This window comes from Cervus elaphus, chromosome 31 (genome assembly GCF_910594005.1).
Source record: "Cervus elaphus chromosome 31, mCerEla1.1, whole genome shotgun sequence".
In the NCBI taxonomy this organism is placed as follows: domain Eukaryota; kingdom Metazoa; phylum Chordata; class Mammalia; order Artiodactyla; family Cervidae; genus Cervus; species Cervus elaphus.
The window spans coordinates 41,274,241-41,292,330 of record NC_057845.1 but is presented as its reverse complement, the minus strand read 5'-3'; the positions used below and the strand labels follow the sequence as shown (position 1 = coordinate 41,292,330).

Here is an 18,090-nt window from a genome sequence, read left to right as displayed (position 1 = left end):
CATGAGGAGGAAATCACATAGCTGAGTAAATGCCCAGAGACGGGAGGAAAGGGGGCTGGTATGTGAATAGAATGGAGCTTGGATATGGAAAGTGACATTTTTTTTTTTTTTTGATAGTAAATCCTGGAAAGGTTCAGATCAATCCTGATCTCAATCTGACTGGTATCAGAGAACGACTGTGGGATTTAAAGAAGAGCAGTAAAAATATTAAGCTGGATTTTGGGACAAATGATTGGGCTTTGATTGGTTTGTGGTAAACACTGGAAATAAGAGGACCCTGGAGTGTGGCTCATTAGGAGACGGAAATTCCCCAAATGGGAACCAGGACTCTTGTCTCTACTGGTTCAAGAGAAAAGGAGGAGGACTGATGAGTCCAAGATATCTTGAAGGAAGAAGAGACTTTGATGAGCTATTAGGTAGATGTCTGATAGAGATGCTACTGTAAAGATATATACACTTCAAAATGGCTAAAATGGTAAATTTCATGTTATATATAGTGTACCACAATAAAAAATGATACATAGAGAATATATGGTTAGAATATAAATTGAGAATCACATATAGTCTCATATACATGTAAGAAAGGCCCTGTATGCTACCACAGTTGGAAGGACATAGAATTAAAACAACAACAAAAACACAGCCAAAGCAATCCTTGACATGTGATGTGTGACCTTGGGAAACTAACTCTGAATCAGGGATTTTCAACTGTGAAATGGGGACAACGGATACTTTAAATACAAAGTTTTTTTTTTTTTTTAATTTAGGAGTAATATGTCTTATCTGGACAAAAATGCTATTTTTTTAATAGCTTTCCATTATACTATTCAGTAAACACACAATATAAACATGCAAAATAGGGAATAATCTAAGATAACAATGAGGAAAAAGAATTAAGCAAAATGGTCTCAGAGTTGGCTGCTTAGCATTCTCTTTCACAATGGCTCATAACACAAGTTGGGCAAAGTTCGCATAGGCTAATTAGCAACTGACTTATAAAAATTCAGCAAAATATTAGATTCATGTTTTATTTATTAACAAGGAATCCATGGGAAGGAAGATTAAAATGATTAAAATTTTTTCTTTCACTGAGTACTCAAAAGAGAAAGTCAAATTTGTATAAATTTAAAGGAAATTCACTTATTTAAACAACCGCAGAGATCAGCTGATAGGCATACTTACCAACCCCGAAGAACTTTAAAAGAACATGGCATGAATGATGAAGTCAAGTCTGAAACTTCTTTTGTGAAATCGATACATTCACCTTGGAACCCTGGTTTACTGAATGCTTTGAGCTACAAGAGCAACACAATAAACAGAGAACAGCTGTTTGATATCATCACAGAAGCAAACGAAAACATTTTAGTCTCATGTACTTATAAAAAGTCAGCAAAATACTAGACTCATGTTTTATTTATTAACAAGGAATCCATGTGAAGGAAGACATTCTCTTTAAACTCATTTTTTTTTTTCCTTATGTGTTTGTCAGAAATGTCACAATTTATTTATCATTTCAAACCACCAGGTTCTGGGCACGGAGGCCCAAAAAACAATTCTACCTGTAGAAGTAAATCAGAATCCCTCCTCTGCTAAATCTGGTCCCTGTCCATTGCATCAAGTGATCATTATCCCCTGTGATGAGAAAACATGTGTAAAAAAAAAAAAAGAAGCAATTTAGTGCTAAACACGAAGGCAGTTTGGGTTGGTATGAGGGGTGGCTACGGCTTGTCTCTCCCTAAGCCTTCTTGATTCACAGTTAATAAAAGGGAGAAGGAGAAAGCATGAGCGCGTGCCCATAAATGAGCATGAGGATGCCTGTGAGGCCACAGGAGCAGATGGCAGAGAAGATGATAATGATGGGATTAGTGCAAGATTTATAGTGAAGAAAGAAAGATGGTTGGGCCATGTATTTCAGCTTACAGGCTTCAGTCTACTGATAGAATACCTTAAATGCACAGCTTACGGCCTTATATAACGATTAACTACATTTCTGCTTTAGTTCTTTATGTCAAGGAAAATTCATGAAATCTCAACTATAATTCCCTTTAGACCAGATATATAATAATCTGCAAAGCCAGTGGCCTTGGATCTCTAATAGGTAAGAAAAAATTAATGAGGCCTATAAATATTTTATAATACACTGGAGCCTTGAAATAACACGGCCCACAGATCCACCCGGCACTGACAGGCCTGCGCTGTAGCTGAGAATGCATCGTAATAAGCAGCTGCAGCACCACCCTCTTTGCTGCCACTGCTTCATCCAGAACGAGGCTTCATTGAGCAGCGGATGTCCGCCTCCTTCATCTTCCCAAGGGTCCTCTTAGAGACGGATGGTCTCTGAACCCTGAGGAACTGTTTCTTGGCTATCTCATTCTGCTCTGACCTTGCTTGGTCTGATATCAAAACCAAGTGCAAGCCAGAAAGCTGAGAACCCACTCCCCCTTACACAGTATGATTTCCTAACGTGAAACGAGGCTGTTATTTGGAGTGTTAAAACACCAAGGGACTCCCAGCCTTAAAGAGGCATGATCTGTCAAGTTCCTACCACGGGCCTTTGGTAGGAAAAGGCAAAAGCAAGTCCAAGACAATACAAATCTCTGGAACGCTTCCCTGTATATGCACAGTTCTACGTGTCCGGGCAAACTGCCTCGGATTCCTTGATAAGGATTTCAGTTGGTGGTTTTTCAGACGATGCTTTTTAACTTAAAGGTTTGTAGAATGTGAAGCTAAAAAGTCAGTCACGTTTAACTCCTCAAAATGTGGAGTGATTTCTCCTACAGGCAAATATTATCTTTATTCACAATAACAATCAGAAAAGGCACATGAGAACAGAGATCACGACTGTCTGATTCACTGCATGTATTCCCAGTTTGTTGAATTAATTATATTCATATTGCTGAGTTTAAGATTTATACTTCAATATTTTACCATGAAGCCATGAAATGTCAAATCCTGGGCAACTGATGCTGCACGTTAATCCTATTTCAGAGAGTATATGTTATAACTGCTTCTGCTTTTTAGTTTTAGTCTTCACACCCAGAAGCATTAAAAGTTTCTCTGTCTCTCTCACACACACAGTCTGTCATAAAGTATTATTTTGATTCAAATAGTTAAAATACTCTTAATGCAAACCAAAAAAAAAAAAAAAAAGGACTTAATACTGATTTGAAATTATTTTTATCCCCTAAATGAGATATGTTTCACTTAAGATGTGTCCAACCCCAGAAAAGTAACAGCTCATTTTAACTACCTTACAAATGCCTCAGAATAGAATAATTCTCATCGTAATAATGTTCTGAGGATGGACGCACAGCAACCAACTCAGTGCCTTCTAGTTAGAATAATTAATCTGTGGTTTTTATACTGGGTTGGAGAAGGAAATGGCAACCCACTCCAGTATTCTTGCCTGGCGAATCCCAGGGACAGAGGAGCCTGGTGGGCTGCTGTTCATGGGCCTGCAGAGAGTCGGACACGACTGAGTGACTGAGCACATACTGGGTGAAATCAAGTGGCCGTGTCCTGGTGAAAAATACGTCCTGTGAAGAGCGAGCTGGATGAGTCACTATTCTGGTTTCCTTTTCAGGTTAATGGAGAATAAATAAACAAAACAACTCGGATACGTGGCATAGAACACAGATGAATGTCAGATGAACAAGAAATGAGTTGCTTCTAACTACACCCATCCTTCCATGCCATGTAAGCATGGTTCCAAGCCCCACATGGAAGTGTATGCGGAAAATAGCAGCAGTGCATCAGTGGTTTCCAAGGCGCCTTTTCACATATACTGTCTTGTGTCTTCTTTAGAACCTCGCTTTGAAGCAGGTATTATCACCCCTTTATGATGAAAATTTTGTAGAAATCCTTTCTCTTTTACTATGTATTTTTCATTAATAATACAAATAAATGTAATCGTTCTTCAATATGACAAACTAAAACCTCAAGAACTTAATTACTGAACAAAGGAAGGTGTGCTTTCTTAATTTATTTCATAATATCAGAGTAATTCTTGAATGTAGTTTTATTTATTCCAATGCTAAAATAATTCAACTGAAAAGTTTGTTTCCACTCTTCCATTACATCACATTGTCTCATATTGCAGTGCTATGTACTTATATCAACTGCATAGTCTATAGTGACTTTACTTCCCGGTTTACTCAGAGAAGCTTTCTTTACTGAGATAAGTACTATTTCCTGAGTATTTCTGGCCTCTGGAGTCTATAGAAAGGATCTGGTCATGTTCTTATTGTTTTTCTTCAGTCACCAGTCATGTCTGACTCTCTGCCACACCATGGACCGCAGAAAGTCTCATTTAGACAAGACAGAGTATTCTCAGAGAAATTATTTTAGCATTGGAATAAATAAAACTATCTGGTCTTAGTACCCCCGCCCCCAAATGTTTTCCTACAGTGCTCTTGAACCTTACTAATCTTTGACTTGACTAGAATTGTTGTTTTCTTATCTTCCATACATGGTAACAGTAAGCACCACTGTTAAAGGTCCTGTGATCTCTTGAGAATTCAATCTGGCTGAATTATCCAATACAAGAAAATACTCAAGTTGCTTTTTCTGAGCTAGAATCACATATAAAATGGAACAGAGGCTCAATATTTAAAGAAATTCAAACTTATAACTCTACTGCAAATGGACTTGAAAAAGATGCCAGGAAAGAAAGGTCCTTAGTTGAGTCATAGGGGAGAAAACAGAATTTCTGGAGAGTGGAGGCCTGGAATACAATCTCACTGGAAACAAAATTCACTTTTATGCGAGTTCTAGTGAGAATGCAGATATTCAGGACTTGTGAAAAGACAGAGACGAGGACATCATGGACATATTCACGTTCTATTTTTGTTTGGTCTGGGAAAAATAAAAATGAAATACCATTTGCTAACTATGAAGAAACTATAATAATCCTGTTCTTGTATCATATATTGTGAGCTGGCAATCAGACCTGGTGAATTGACCTTCAGTCATAGGTAAAAAACAATCTTCTCAATAATAGGAGGTATTCTGTGTCTCAAATAAGATATATATCATCATCATATACTTTCACATCGGCAACAGTATTTTTACTAGAGTAAATCTCTACACATGTACTTTTTGGCTTTTCCCTTCTCAGGTGACTTGAGGTTTACTTTCAAATCACCAGCATGTTAAGAATTCCCTCTGTTACTTGAACTGAAGATGTAACTTCCTTCTTATTCCTCAGACAGAGAAAAATAACTACCCCATATAAACACAGCCTCTACACTGTCAACCTATCACAACTACTTGTGACGGAGAAAATAATTTTATAGTTGCTGAGAGGAACCAGACTATCAGCCAAGATCCGCTTGTTTTCATTTGGGTAACTGAAAACAAGCTAAACGTTCTGAAAATCTGGTCCAACGGAAATAATAAGAGCTTTGATTCTGGGTAAATAAGGCGGCTTTGTCTGCTTGTTACCAAATGTCCAGCTGTCATACACTTGTCAGGACCTTTATTTCACAAGGCAGTGGTTGAACCATATTCAGAAAATAAACGGGGCCAATTTCGCTGGGTGTTTGCGGCTGCTTCCTTTTTCTTCAAGTTGGACTGGAAATACTATAAAGAAAATCCTCTGAGCAATCTGTCCCAAACAAGGAAGTTCATTACAAAAAAAATTAAAAAGGAATGGAGGAAGGGGAGAAACAGAGGTTAAAAGAATGTGATTTTTTTATCTGTACTTAAAACTCAGAGAATGTGCAGCTTGGAATTATCCCAGTTTTATCTCTTTTATCTACTCATGTTACATTGATTCATGTGGGGAAAAAAAGTGCTTTGAAAGTCTATGGTTGGAGTTTTCTAAGATTCAAAATAAAGATCTGGCAGGAAGTGTCTCCAGAAACTGAGTTATATTCAGAGAGGAAATGTTCCCAAGAGGCCTGAGCTAATCAGAAAATAATAAAACCTGAAAACATTGTGGACAGAAACACGGTTTAAACTAAGCTGATTTGAGATATATAAACACTGGCAGAACGTGCAAAATGTACACAGAGAAAAAGATTCAACATGATGTAAAACTAGCAAATGTCAAATACTTAGAACCAATCATTCTTTTTGGCTTTTTGAAGAAAATTTTTCTAAATTTGTTATGTTAAATGAGACAGAGGAAGCTCTGTATTTTACCCCCTTTCTTATATGGTTGTACTGCTTGTACCACGATATGTCTTTCTTTGATGTCAAATCTTGGAATTAGATACAAAAAATGCCTCTTTTGTGACCTTGAGCTGTGTGAAATGATGCTCACTTGAATTCTAAATCTTGGTTTTTCTCATGAATAAATGAGATAAATCCTGACCTCAAAGAGTTATTAGAAGCACTAAGTAAGCACAATTTCTAGCTCTCAATGGATAATAAACAAACATTAGGCTCCAGAGTATTACCCAATCCTTGAAACCATTAACATACTAGAAATAAAGAAGCGGGGTTGCAGTTTTACCAGTGCTTTTAAGAAATTTGTGACTTAGGTTTTAGAAATACATTTACATAATAAGCATGCCATCCCTCCAGGGTAAGTTTGCTCCTCCACAGGACTGTGTAACATACTATGCTGATTAAGAATGTGATGTTGAAGAATGGATGGGCAACAGGAAAGAAAGGGTGGCAGAGGTTTGAGACGAACCCAAAGTGGTCAGTACTGAAGCTCTAGTGGGAGAAAAACAAAGGACCATGACAAACCCAGGCCAATGTGGTCAGTAACAAGGATGAGGCCACAGGTTCCTAGTACAATATAAACTGCCCTGCCATGCAGACACATAAAGGTTATCTGAGGGAAAGAGACAGACTTGAGAGAAAGGGCATAGATATTTAGTAAGCAATTTTTAATAAGTTAAGAATATTTTTAAACATACCAAATGTGGAGGCTCATTTATCCCAAGTGGTTCCTGAAACATATATAAAAATATTTTAAGAATTATAATCATATATTCTTAGTTGACTTTGAAAAGTGCTGAAAATATCCTTTGGAAAACAAAAAAAAGTATATGATCTGACCAATTTACTAGATTCTTTGAACTTGGTAAGGACCCTCAAATAATCTACTAAATTAGTTTATAATAACCTTAATATTTATTACTAATTCATGTTGAGTAATATTCACTTTGAGCTAAAAGAAAAATGTGCCCCAGTGTCCATTAGAAAGACAGACCCTGAACTTCCCACCACTTTTCACCCATCACTATCTCATGGGTACCCTTACTGTTCTGCCGCGCTTGTTACTATCCACACTGGCCACACTTTCATAACTGTGTAACTCTGCACATGTGGAGATGATTCCTTCTTTGTGAACTGCCTTTAATGCCCCACTTCCTTTTCTGGAAAACTTGCTTTTATCCTCTAAGACATCACTCAGTGCGTCTCTTGAAGTCTGGCATGGTCCCCAAAGCCCCAGGCTCTCCGTGCTCCCATCCCCGGGCCCTCAGCACTGCTTACACCTGCCCACACACTTCATTTTCTCACTAGTCATACTGTAAGTAATAGTGCATAATTGTCTGTCTCCTCTAAGAGACACACAGACCCATCGGGGCAGGCTTATTCATCTTTTATCTCCAGGGATCAGTCCTGTCTGATATGTCAAAGGCACTAAATACATGCTACTGGATGAAAGAACTGATCAAATGACAGAGTTCCTAATCATGGGTGCTCATACTACCTACTCGCTTTCTATGGAGTCTATAGAAATTCACAGGCTGTTTCATTTTCTCTATAGATAACATACAACATAATCCAACAGTCCCACTTTTTTAAAGCTTCTTCCAAAAGAAGACTGTACGCCATTACAAGCCAGTGGCACTGGCTATATTCATATTTAACTCACCAGCTGGATGGGTCGTATTGACATGATTGTATTACTTGATCCTCCCCAGTCAAAAAAGCACTTGTATTTCCCTTTCTCTAAAATGTACTGTTCTCCACAGAAGAACTTCTGCTGGTAGGCAACCCATCTAAGTAGGATAAAAAAGGAAAAGAACAGAGGTGACACAGAATTGAGCAACCAACAATTTAAACACCAGAGGAGCTCATGATCCTTACGAGACAACTTACACGCCGCTTTTAACGTGAATGGACCTTGTTTCACTGCCAAAGCCAATTTCTTCTAAGTCAGAAATTTCCTGATTTGTGATGTCAATAAACTTCCCACTTTCTAGATCAGACTCAAACAGTGTGATTGAAGATTCTATGAAATTCTAAAAAGAAGAAGAGGAGAGTTTAGGGAACACAGGCATTTTGTTTTATGGCTTGCTGTATCTTAGCAATTTTCACATGCTTTTGGGGATAATTTTCACACAACTTCAGGAAGAATTTTAAATGGTACTGAAGACAATTTTAATAGGCATTACTCCTAAACAGTTTAAAGAAAACATAAGTCTGAATTTACTTTAGGCAGGGAAATACAATTTTATGAAACTAGAAATTAGTTCACAGTCAGTAAATTGCTGGGACTTACAGACTATCATATATAACAGTTAATTATAAGGAAACTCAAGTCTAACTTGTGTCTAGAGAGCAAAAGCCACATGAAACAGAAAGTAAACATAAAATGTACTGTGGGCATCGTGGGGGAGGATTTTATGAGCTTAAATATAACAGAATAAATGAAATTTGCTTGAAAAAAATTGTTTTATAAAAATTAAAATCAGAGGACAACATCTCCATGTAGTCAGACAGAATACTTAAAAATAACAGGAAAATTATAAGACCCAACTTGACACTTAATTCACAAAATAAACATTATTGACAAAAAAGATTAATGTTAAAAACAAATGTCTAATTTCACTACAAGAATAGAGAAATCCAAATTAAAACAGATACAGTTTCACTTTTTAAGTCAAGAAATACCTAAAAACCCAGTTTTACCAGGGAACATCCCTGGTGGAAATATACGTTCTGCAGCTACTTTAGAAGACAATTTAGACATATATTTATGAAATTGTTTATTCTTTGACTGTGATATTCTTCTTTTCTTAAGTTTCCTAAAACTAAATGACAGTCAATTTATATGCAAAGATGAATTATTTATCATAGTGAAAAGCTATAAATAGTATAAATGTCCAAAAGATTTACAAACACAAACCTCTAAGCATCTACTGCTTGATGGAATAAATACAACTAAGGAGAGTTTTTAACAAGTTAACAGTTAAAAATATATCATATACTCACTTCTGCCAAGAGCTTTACATGCCTTATTTCTGATGTGATTATTTTACTATCACTCCTATTTTACAGCTGAAAAATGAGTCAATCCCCTGATATATCACAGCAATTGAGGGGCAGAGATTGAATTTGAGTGTAAATCTGTTTGTCTACTCTAAACTCTTAATCACTGTCAGATATAAATGTAAGGATAAAAGAGTAGGACAAAAACTAAAACTTAAAAGCTTGGTAAGGTTATAAGTTCTCACAAAATCCTCAACTTTTCATTTAAAAAAGAATAGAAGAAAAAAAATAGAAAAACCAAGAGTGGTTACCTTTGGGCCCAGAAGTTGAAAAATTTTACCCTATATCTTTTCAAATTTTCAAATAGGTGTATGTATTTTTAACTGGAAAATACAGAATGCATTAAAAAAAAATAAAAACTCTTTATTTCTGCCTATTATTTCATTGTTTGTAGCTCAAGTTTTAGACCTACAGAAAAATGTTATCAGCTTCTATACATCTCAAACACTATCAAATTTCTCATTATGATTATTATTACTACAATCTAAGATTTCCAGGACAAACATTCATTTTACATGGACAAGCAAAATAGTATCCAATAAAAACAAAGCATCTATGAGGAGAAAGAAAATACATTTGAAAAAAAAATTCTCTTGCACTTACAACTTACATGTCAACTTTCAAGGATTTTAAAAACTGCTGATATAGCTGGGTCAAATTTCATTTGAAACTTCAGGAAAAAAGATAAAGGCTTTTTACCAGAAATTTTTATTATATTTTCTAAGCTACATTTGGGTTTTCAATTCCTCCTTGAGAGTAAACATGTGGAACCTGAGAACACCTGTCACCTTCATTACTGAGGTGGATTTAGTCTTCATGACCCCCGCTATCTATCCCTCGTCTTATTAATAGAATACTTTTCAAACACGTGCACTTGTTATCTTTTTGAGCTTCCTTAAATCCTGATTTTACATATATATGTGTATATATGTATGCATGTATATACACACATATACACATATTGATATTTCTGTATCTCATTATAGACATAGATCTGGCATTTTCCAAATATAAATCTAGAATATACATATATTAAATCAAGGCTCCAACACCCTATTGGAGATTTCTTGGGTTCCTTGGTGGCTCAGTGGTAGAGAATCCACCTGCCAATGCAGAAGACATGGGCTTGATCCCTGGGTTGGGAAGATCCCCGGGAGAAGGAAACGGCAACCCACTCCAGTATTCTTGCCTGGGAAATCCCATGCGCAGAGGAGCCTGGTGGGCTGCAGTCTATGAGGTCACAAAGATTTGCACACAACTTCGCGACTAAACAACAACAACAGAGATTCGCTTGCCCAGGACAAGCCTCCCCAGTGAAATTTTACAGCCTGGGTGCCATATCAACAAACTTGCTTCTATGGACAAAATAAGCTTCCGTCACCCGAGGGACAGGATTGCCTGTTTCTTACCACCTGAAAGCACGCCCCTGGCTCCAGGGGGCTGTGAGGACACACGCGGTGAGGACAGCTGCAGGCGGCAGTCCGGGCCCTGGGCAGGAAGTGCTGTCAACGGCTGCCAGCCAAGTCGGGCCGACACCACGGGCAGGCCTTCAGGCTCACACACACCTCTCCTCCCCTGCTCTCGTGACTCTGCGGTGACCCACCCCAGCTTTTATCTCGTCTGCCCCTGCCACTGCTCTCGACTCCCTGTGAGGGTTCCAGGGGAGCGGAGACAAGCTGACGGATTCTACGGGCCACTGCATCACGCTGGAATAGAACGGGAACATGTGCTGGGACTGTGCCTTTTCACTGAGAAATCACTTGCGCTATGGGGTGATGTTTACTTGAGCACTGATTTGATGAATCCGACGGCATGCGTTGTGGGAGACTGGAGGCCGGGAGGAGGGTGAGCTGGGAAGCAGGCGGGAGGCACAGGCCGTCGGGCCACGGTGCAGCCTGGGGCTGAGCAGAGAGGGCGGGGTTTACGGTCACAGGACCCGGGGCCAAGTACAAGTGCCGGCAGGCCACGGGTTCACAAACGAATATTCTCACATGGCTGGAGTCTCTGGCCTTCCTGCTCTGGCTCCCATGCCCAGAGATGAGGCCAAGGGCACAGAGGTCTCCTAACAGAGACACTGTTCTCTTATTTAACCTCCTGCTTTTGTTTATTCATAGCTTTTCTTGCCGCGTAGCTTCTGCCTTCCATCTTTTTCTAAAAATGTTCCTGAGTCTGTCTCCTGGCTTTGACCCTCTCTGCTCGTTACACCCAAACCTACCAAATACACAGTATCTGATCCAGTTGACTAGCTGCCATCAATATGGTATTCCTGCTGCGGGGAGCTCTAAGTCTAAGCCAAACCCAATCATCTGGGGCTAAATCTCCAGGGTCACATGTCCAAAGTAAACTAAATAAAACATGCAAGAAAACACAAAAACAGAAAACCAAACCTTCTAACTGCCTTGTTCATGAGGTGACTGTAATAGGACACAAGTCCTGTGAGGTTACCAGGTTACCATCATTCCAACTGTAAGCACAATTAAATAACTTAAACTTATTAAATAACTTCCAAAGTCACATGGATTTAAGTGGAGCTCTTTTGCTCTAGAAAGATGAATGATGAATAATGATGGAACCTCAAATCTGCACTCCATTTTAAAGCACTTAAACAGAATGAAAAATCTGGAGTCTAACACAGTCTCAGGCACAGTATTCCCCACTGTTAGAATGAACTAATGAGCAGTTGCTTCAGGGCCAAAAATAAGTCTTAAGGATCAATAATTTGATTATTTTTAAATTCCATAAAATCCCTCAGCTCATCAGGTTCTGGAACTCCTATACGACAACCCCCCTGGGTGGGCAGCGTCAAACAAGACACCAAGACACCAGGGGAGATCGGATGTGTCCATTAATTGAGGGGACACAACGGTGTCTGCTGCATATCACCTGGTTTTACAGATCTGAAAAGAGGCCCCGAGTCTGAAAATCAGAAAGCAAATCCAAAAGCAAATCCAAAACTTAGGCGAGTATGAAATTTAGGGAAAACAAGCATACCAAGAAACTTATAGAGAGAGCCAAGAATAAAAATTCCTTCTTTAATCCCTGGAGTCTAAATTACTGCTATATTCCTTCCTCCTGGTCCTTTTCTCTCTATAAAATAATCAACTCCAAGTCACTTTATCTGCCTGACTCATCTGGAATTAGAAACACATTTGTGGTCATCCTCTCCAAAGCACTCCGTGACACAGACCACATTATTCCTAAGGGACATGTCCAAGATCTGACCTTTGTAGATCCAGAGTGTTCCATATACTAGAGCCAGGACATTAGAAGACTGCGTTATGTTATGCAACTTTTCTACCTTTCATCTGTTTACTTGATATTATTTCAACTTAGATCTCAAAAGCAGTGCTTTATTCTTTCCCAGGTTAGAGACCTTTGAGAGACTATATGTCTCACATCAGCTCTGCCTGTTAATCCCACTGTCTATGACAACCCCAAGAGCTGTTCACCCTATGTCTAATAAGAGGGTAATCTTACATTGTGTCTTATCACTAAAAAGTCAATAATTATAAAGAGGGCATGAGGAAACTCAGAGGAGACAAGTATGTCCAGGGCCTTGATGGTCTGATGGGTATATACTTATTCCCAAATGCCTCAGTTGTATACAATAAATACGTACAGCTTTCTACATGTCAATCATACTTCAATAAAGTGGTTTTTAAAAAGAGAACCTCTACCCAATTCCATGCTACGGCTGAAGAAAATATTTCATCTGAAAACATTTGTGTGAACACAGTTTTCAGACTGTTTAAATTTATGTAAATAAATCTTTACTATACACGTGTATTAGTCTGCAGAGTAACTATATATTTACGGCTACAAATGAAATGTTAATAAGCTGTTGGCTGAATGAGATTCCAGGTTTCCACTCCTGAAGTGTTTTTTAGTCTAATCATTCTGTGACAAGGAAAATGGGAAACGTGACATGGGGGCCAAAGTAAGACAGAGTCACCCAGCAAATTACAGCTCTGCGCCTGGGCACAGTACCTAAGCTCCAAGATTCTCAGCTTCCGTATCTGTAATGTGGGAGTCATAAAAGTCTCTATCTCATCATTTTTGTGAAGATTAAGTACAAGTATGCATGTAAAGCCATTAGTAAGCCCCTGAAGATGTTAGGAATATCATAATGAGGATGATGATAATACCTTTACAAGCTAGTCTTAATTTTTTTTTAAACCTCATTTAAAGAGAATAGATTTTCTTTGAAGGAAATTATGTGTACTAAAAACTATGTGTTATCATTTTCATAAATACCCAAAACTTCTATTTGCAGCAGTAGTTTAACATGCAAATTTCTGCCAATTTTTCCAATGTATTTTCTCATAGACTGTCTATATCAAGTATCTCCTGACTTTTTAGCTATAGTGTTTTTTTTCTTTCCACATTTTCTACTATTTGAAGAATTCAACTAGTGAAATCTTGGAGTTTTGCCTGTTTTAGTCACAGTCACCTTGGAAGATACCATCACATTCTCTGCTGAACATTTCTAGGAGCAAACTTCGGCTCTACTTTTTTTTTTTTTAAATCAGGAGGGAAATTCTTAAAAATCATTCAATACTAGGTGGGAGATGCTCTGAATCATGATGCTTAACTTCCTCAACGCATGTGGTTACCATGAACTAAAAGATAAAAAGACGCAGGCTTTATCGTGTTTTGTCTGGTGTGCCTTTTAGTGCTCAAGGAAGACGTGGCTAGAGAAAACCCGTGGCCCTTGTACATTAGAATTGTGGACTAAATACCTCAAAAGCTCCCTGTCCACTGCTCAGACAACTCAGTACCCAATCTTCAGTTAGCTCTGCTACACTTCTTTAGGTAGAACTGGTTTTCAACTCACTTTTTTACTAACAAGGATCACTGTGGACAAAAAAAAAAGGCGCTCCTTTATTCCCTGTGATTCTTCTCTCCCATTCTGGCTCCTGCCGCCCGACCAAGCGAGGGGTTGCCACAGTGGTGCTTGTGACCCTGACAGGTGGAAACTTAGGCACCAGAGCACAGAGCCCACCCGGACCCAATAATCACCCTTCACTGCATCATCAATTCTTTCAAAAGGTTGCTTCGGAGGCCATGCCAGATAGTTTAGAGTTTATATGGGTAAAGATTATTTTGGAAATATACTGCAGTGGTATAACTCCTTAATTATGAGAAAACATGGCCCTCTGAACACACTTCAGAAGTCTCCAGAGCTGGTCAGAAAAGTGAGCAACATCTGATAAGCAAGCTCTTATATCCTGCAGAACTCTCTAGCGTCCTTCTATCTCTTCTTCCCTGTGTCTTCCAGTCCTGGAACATTCTAGACCTCCTGCCTCCAGGCTTACCTCCTTCACCCTCATGCTATTTCTTGATACATTCACCAAAAAAATTAAAAACCTTTCTAAAATGCTAATCTAATCATGCTTGCTAGGCCTAAAATTCATTCTTTCTGGTCAAATCAAGAAAAAAAAAGTGTGAACTCCTCAACATGGCATATAAGGCCCTTCATCTTCTGGCCCTGGATTCATCTTACTGAGCTCTAACATCCTGATTGTACTGCATTTCCAAAACATATCAGTTTCACTTATATGAGGGTTTCTCAACTTCAGCACCAGTAACATTTTAGGCTGATGATTCCTTGCACAGCCTCCCTGGCCTCTACCCACTAGACGTCTCTAGCCTGACAACCCCCCACCCTCCCAAAGTCATAACAATCCAAAATGTCTCTAGACACTACCAGACGCCCCCTGCGTGAGCTCATCCCCAACACTGGTTCCCATCCTTGCTTTTTAAAATGTTAACCTCTTGCTAAAACATCCATCTTTCTTCCTCATCCTGTTCCCAAATTTCACTTAGCTAACTCTCGAACTTGAAATTTCGACTCAGCTGCCGCCCTCTTTTCCTGTCTACTTCAAAAGGGAAGTATTGGACTTTTCTCTGGGTATCCTGAATACTTTAGTGTTGAATCCAATCACAGTCAAACAATATCAAACATTTACATAGGTACTATCAACCCTACCACATAGGGAGTGAGTGTCTAGCCATTATATCTCTAGCACCTAACACAATCTACCTAACAGCAGGTGTTCAAAAATGATTATAGAATCAACAGATGAAAAATACACACAAATATTCTGTAATAATCATGGCAGTCAAGAAAGGCAAGCCATATAAGTCACTCAGTTTAATGGTCTCAGGTAGTAGAAACATTTTATCATTTTATATTCTACCAGAGGTCATGTCCAATTTTCATGGAAAGCCAAAAAAAAAAAAGAAAATTAAGAATAAAGAAGTTAACTCACAGCTTGTAAGTACCGGAAAGACAAGATGGAACCACTTAATGCCCCAAAGGCATTACTGTCTTCAAAATCTCCTTCTTCAAGTAAGAACTGCTGGCCTTTAAAATGTTCTTTTTCATAGGCAACCCATCTACAAATAGAGGACATACAACTGAGTTATTAATAAAACTGCAGTCAAGAAAGAGAGAAAATCATGATAAAGCACCCAGGTGCATATCACCATCTCTTAAAAAAGCAATACACTTATTTTGCTAGCATTTACAGAGACAAACAAATGGTGTAAACTTCATGGATCAATAATTTTAATAGTTTGGAGGCTTTTCCCAGCAAAAGGTTAGCTGTCATAGGACTGCAACCCAGGAACACATTAAATGTCTGTGGCCTGACCCTATACCACCATCAGAGCGTGGTCGGAGAATAGCTTGCCAAGGAAAAAATAATGGAAAGCGCAAACAGACACTGAGAAATACTGCAAATCCGCAATGAGATTCAAAGACAATCAGTCTTGTTTTTCTGATTAAGCCCTGCTGGAATCACAGAATGATCACTATATTAAACATGCATTTAGGGTTTAACTTGAAGGAGCCTGTCACCAGCTTTGGATCTGAAACACATTGCAGGAGGGTTTAGCAAGGAGAAACTGGGTAATGCGACTGGGATGGTATTAGCCCTGGTGGTCTAAATACATACAAAGACTTCTGTAAATATTTACAGGTAGGAAATGTCACTCCCACCATTTTATCAGTGGTGAGAATGGAAACAGGAAGCCCCATGGCAGACTTTCCAAGGACAGAGGTTTCTTGACTTCTAATTTAAAATTATCAGTACCGAACACTGATAAACACCGTTACTCATTAGTTCTTTAGGAAACTTACCTTAATCTGCAGTAACCCACAGTAGCTAATGCAGTGTGGGCATAGACAAAACATGCTGCCCTGCTTAAATCTGCCCTTAGCTGGCACTGTGTAACTAGAGTGGGGCCCGCTCCAACGGGGCAGATTCCAAGAGTGACTACTCTGGGCTCCTGGGTTGGGGACTTCTGAATTCTAGAGCTTGTCAAACTGAAGCCGGGTAGGGCTAACCACATTCTTTTGGGAAGATACACAAAGTATTCCTAAGAACTGTTTTCCTAGGGTACAAAGTAACAGTAGCCCCTCAGTACTCCTGAACTCATATCTAATTTCTGTAGGTGTGCATATGGTAGGGAAAGGGGTAAGGGTCCATGTGAGTTAGAATAAACATTTTATATATATGAGCATATTTGTAATATGTAAAGAAACGACTATTATTGTATTCTTAAACTACTATGTGAAAATAAATTTTACAAGAGAACTTTCAAATTCTAAGTTTATATAAATGGGACTATTCAAAACATGCTTTTAATATACCTGAATGGGAAAAATAAGATATAGAAGACCTAGTATCAGGGGAGAAATCAGTAAAGTATGACAGTTCAAAAATCTGCACAGCCTTTCTCAGTAGATTAAGTTTTAATTAAGATTCAACTTACATCTATCTGGGATATTTAAAAATAGATGTTATCTGAGAAAAATGAAGACACATCAACCTCATTTTCTCTAGATTCCTTAAGACAGGACAGAGGTGAGGAAGAGTTCCTATTATTTACAGATAAAGTTCATGAGTTAAAAGTGAAAAATAATGAAATAGTGAAGTAGAAAAAAAAAAAGTAGAATTAGTGAAAAAATAAAAGTCACCTGTTCATCTTTATATTGGACATCACATTTTTCTCCTGCAGGTATCATATAAAAAATGAAAGTGTGCATAACGTTTTACTAGCCACAATATTTTGAGATTTTATAAAATAATCACAAATACACTTAGAAAATAATGCAAACCAAAATCTAGTTCATGATAAAAATCACTCAGATCTTAAAGGAAAGAAAAGAAAAATATTTTATCGCAGGACTAACAAGAAGCACACGTGTCCACGGATCAGAGAACATTACGACTACATAAAAACACAATAAAAATTTATCCAAAACAGATTTGTTTTTCAAGCCTCTGATAAATTTTTTAAATTCAAAGGCGAGGAACTGGATAATAACTAATACGCCCGACTGAGACAGGCTGGGGCCTGGGACCCTTTGCTGCAGTGCTGCAATGCTTATACGAGAATAAACCTCTCCTGGAGGGACAAAGGACAAAGAAACTATGGGACTACAAATCACTGTGTTCACGTATAGTTGGGGCAAATTCTGGACAAAAGACACACCAAAAAAAAACAAAAAAAAGAAAGAAAAAGCAGGGGGTCAGGAGCAAAAGCAGAGAACTGCGCATGCCCTCTGCAGGTGATACCACCTAAGGGGTGGGCAAACCACTAAGCCGTCAATTCCTGGACAACCCCTACCCTCACTCCATGTAAGGAACAAGCTCGCCTCTACCTCAGGGCACAAGCAAGGGAATCCTGTTGTTTGTTCTTGATCCCCTCTGCTGCAACAGGAGCCCTAATAAAGCCTTGCCTGAATTTCCAGTCTGGTCTCTGATCAACTCCTATTGATTAAGGAGGTCAAGAACCTTGTGGTCAGTAACAAGACCAGTTACAGACATGACCTACACATCCAATGCA

The 18,090-nt window shown here is 38.5% G+C and overlaps 1 protein-coding gene across 1 annotated transcript in view; it reads right to left on the bottom strand.

The window, feature by feature from the left end:
• Nucleotides 1-18,090, bottom strand: part of CRYBG3 (crystallin beta-gamma domain containing 3) — a 123,357-nt gene that overhangs the window by 34,478 nt on the left and 70,789 nt on the right. Inside the window, exons 12-16 of the mRNA XM_043892631.1 lie at nt 15,507-15,633; nt 8,062-8,204; nt 7,835-7,961; nt 6,870-6,902; nt 1,183-1,295 (exon numbers count right to left, since the gene is read on the bottom strand). Coding sequence (XP_043748566.1) covers nt 1,183-1,295; nt 6,870-6,902; nt 7,835-7,961; nt 8,062-8,204; nt 15,507-15,633 — 543 coding nt within the window. The remainder of the gene's footprint in view (nt 1-1,182; nt 1,296-6,869; nt 6,903-7,834; nt 7,962-8,061; nt 8,205-15,506; nt 15,634-18,090) is intronic.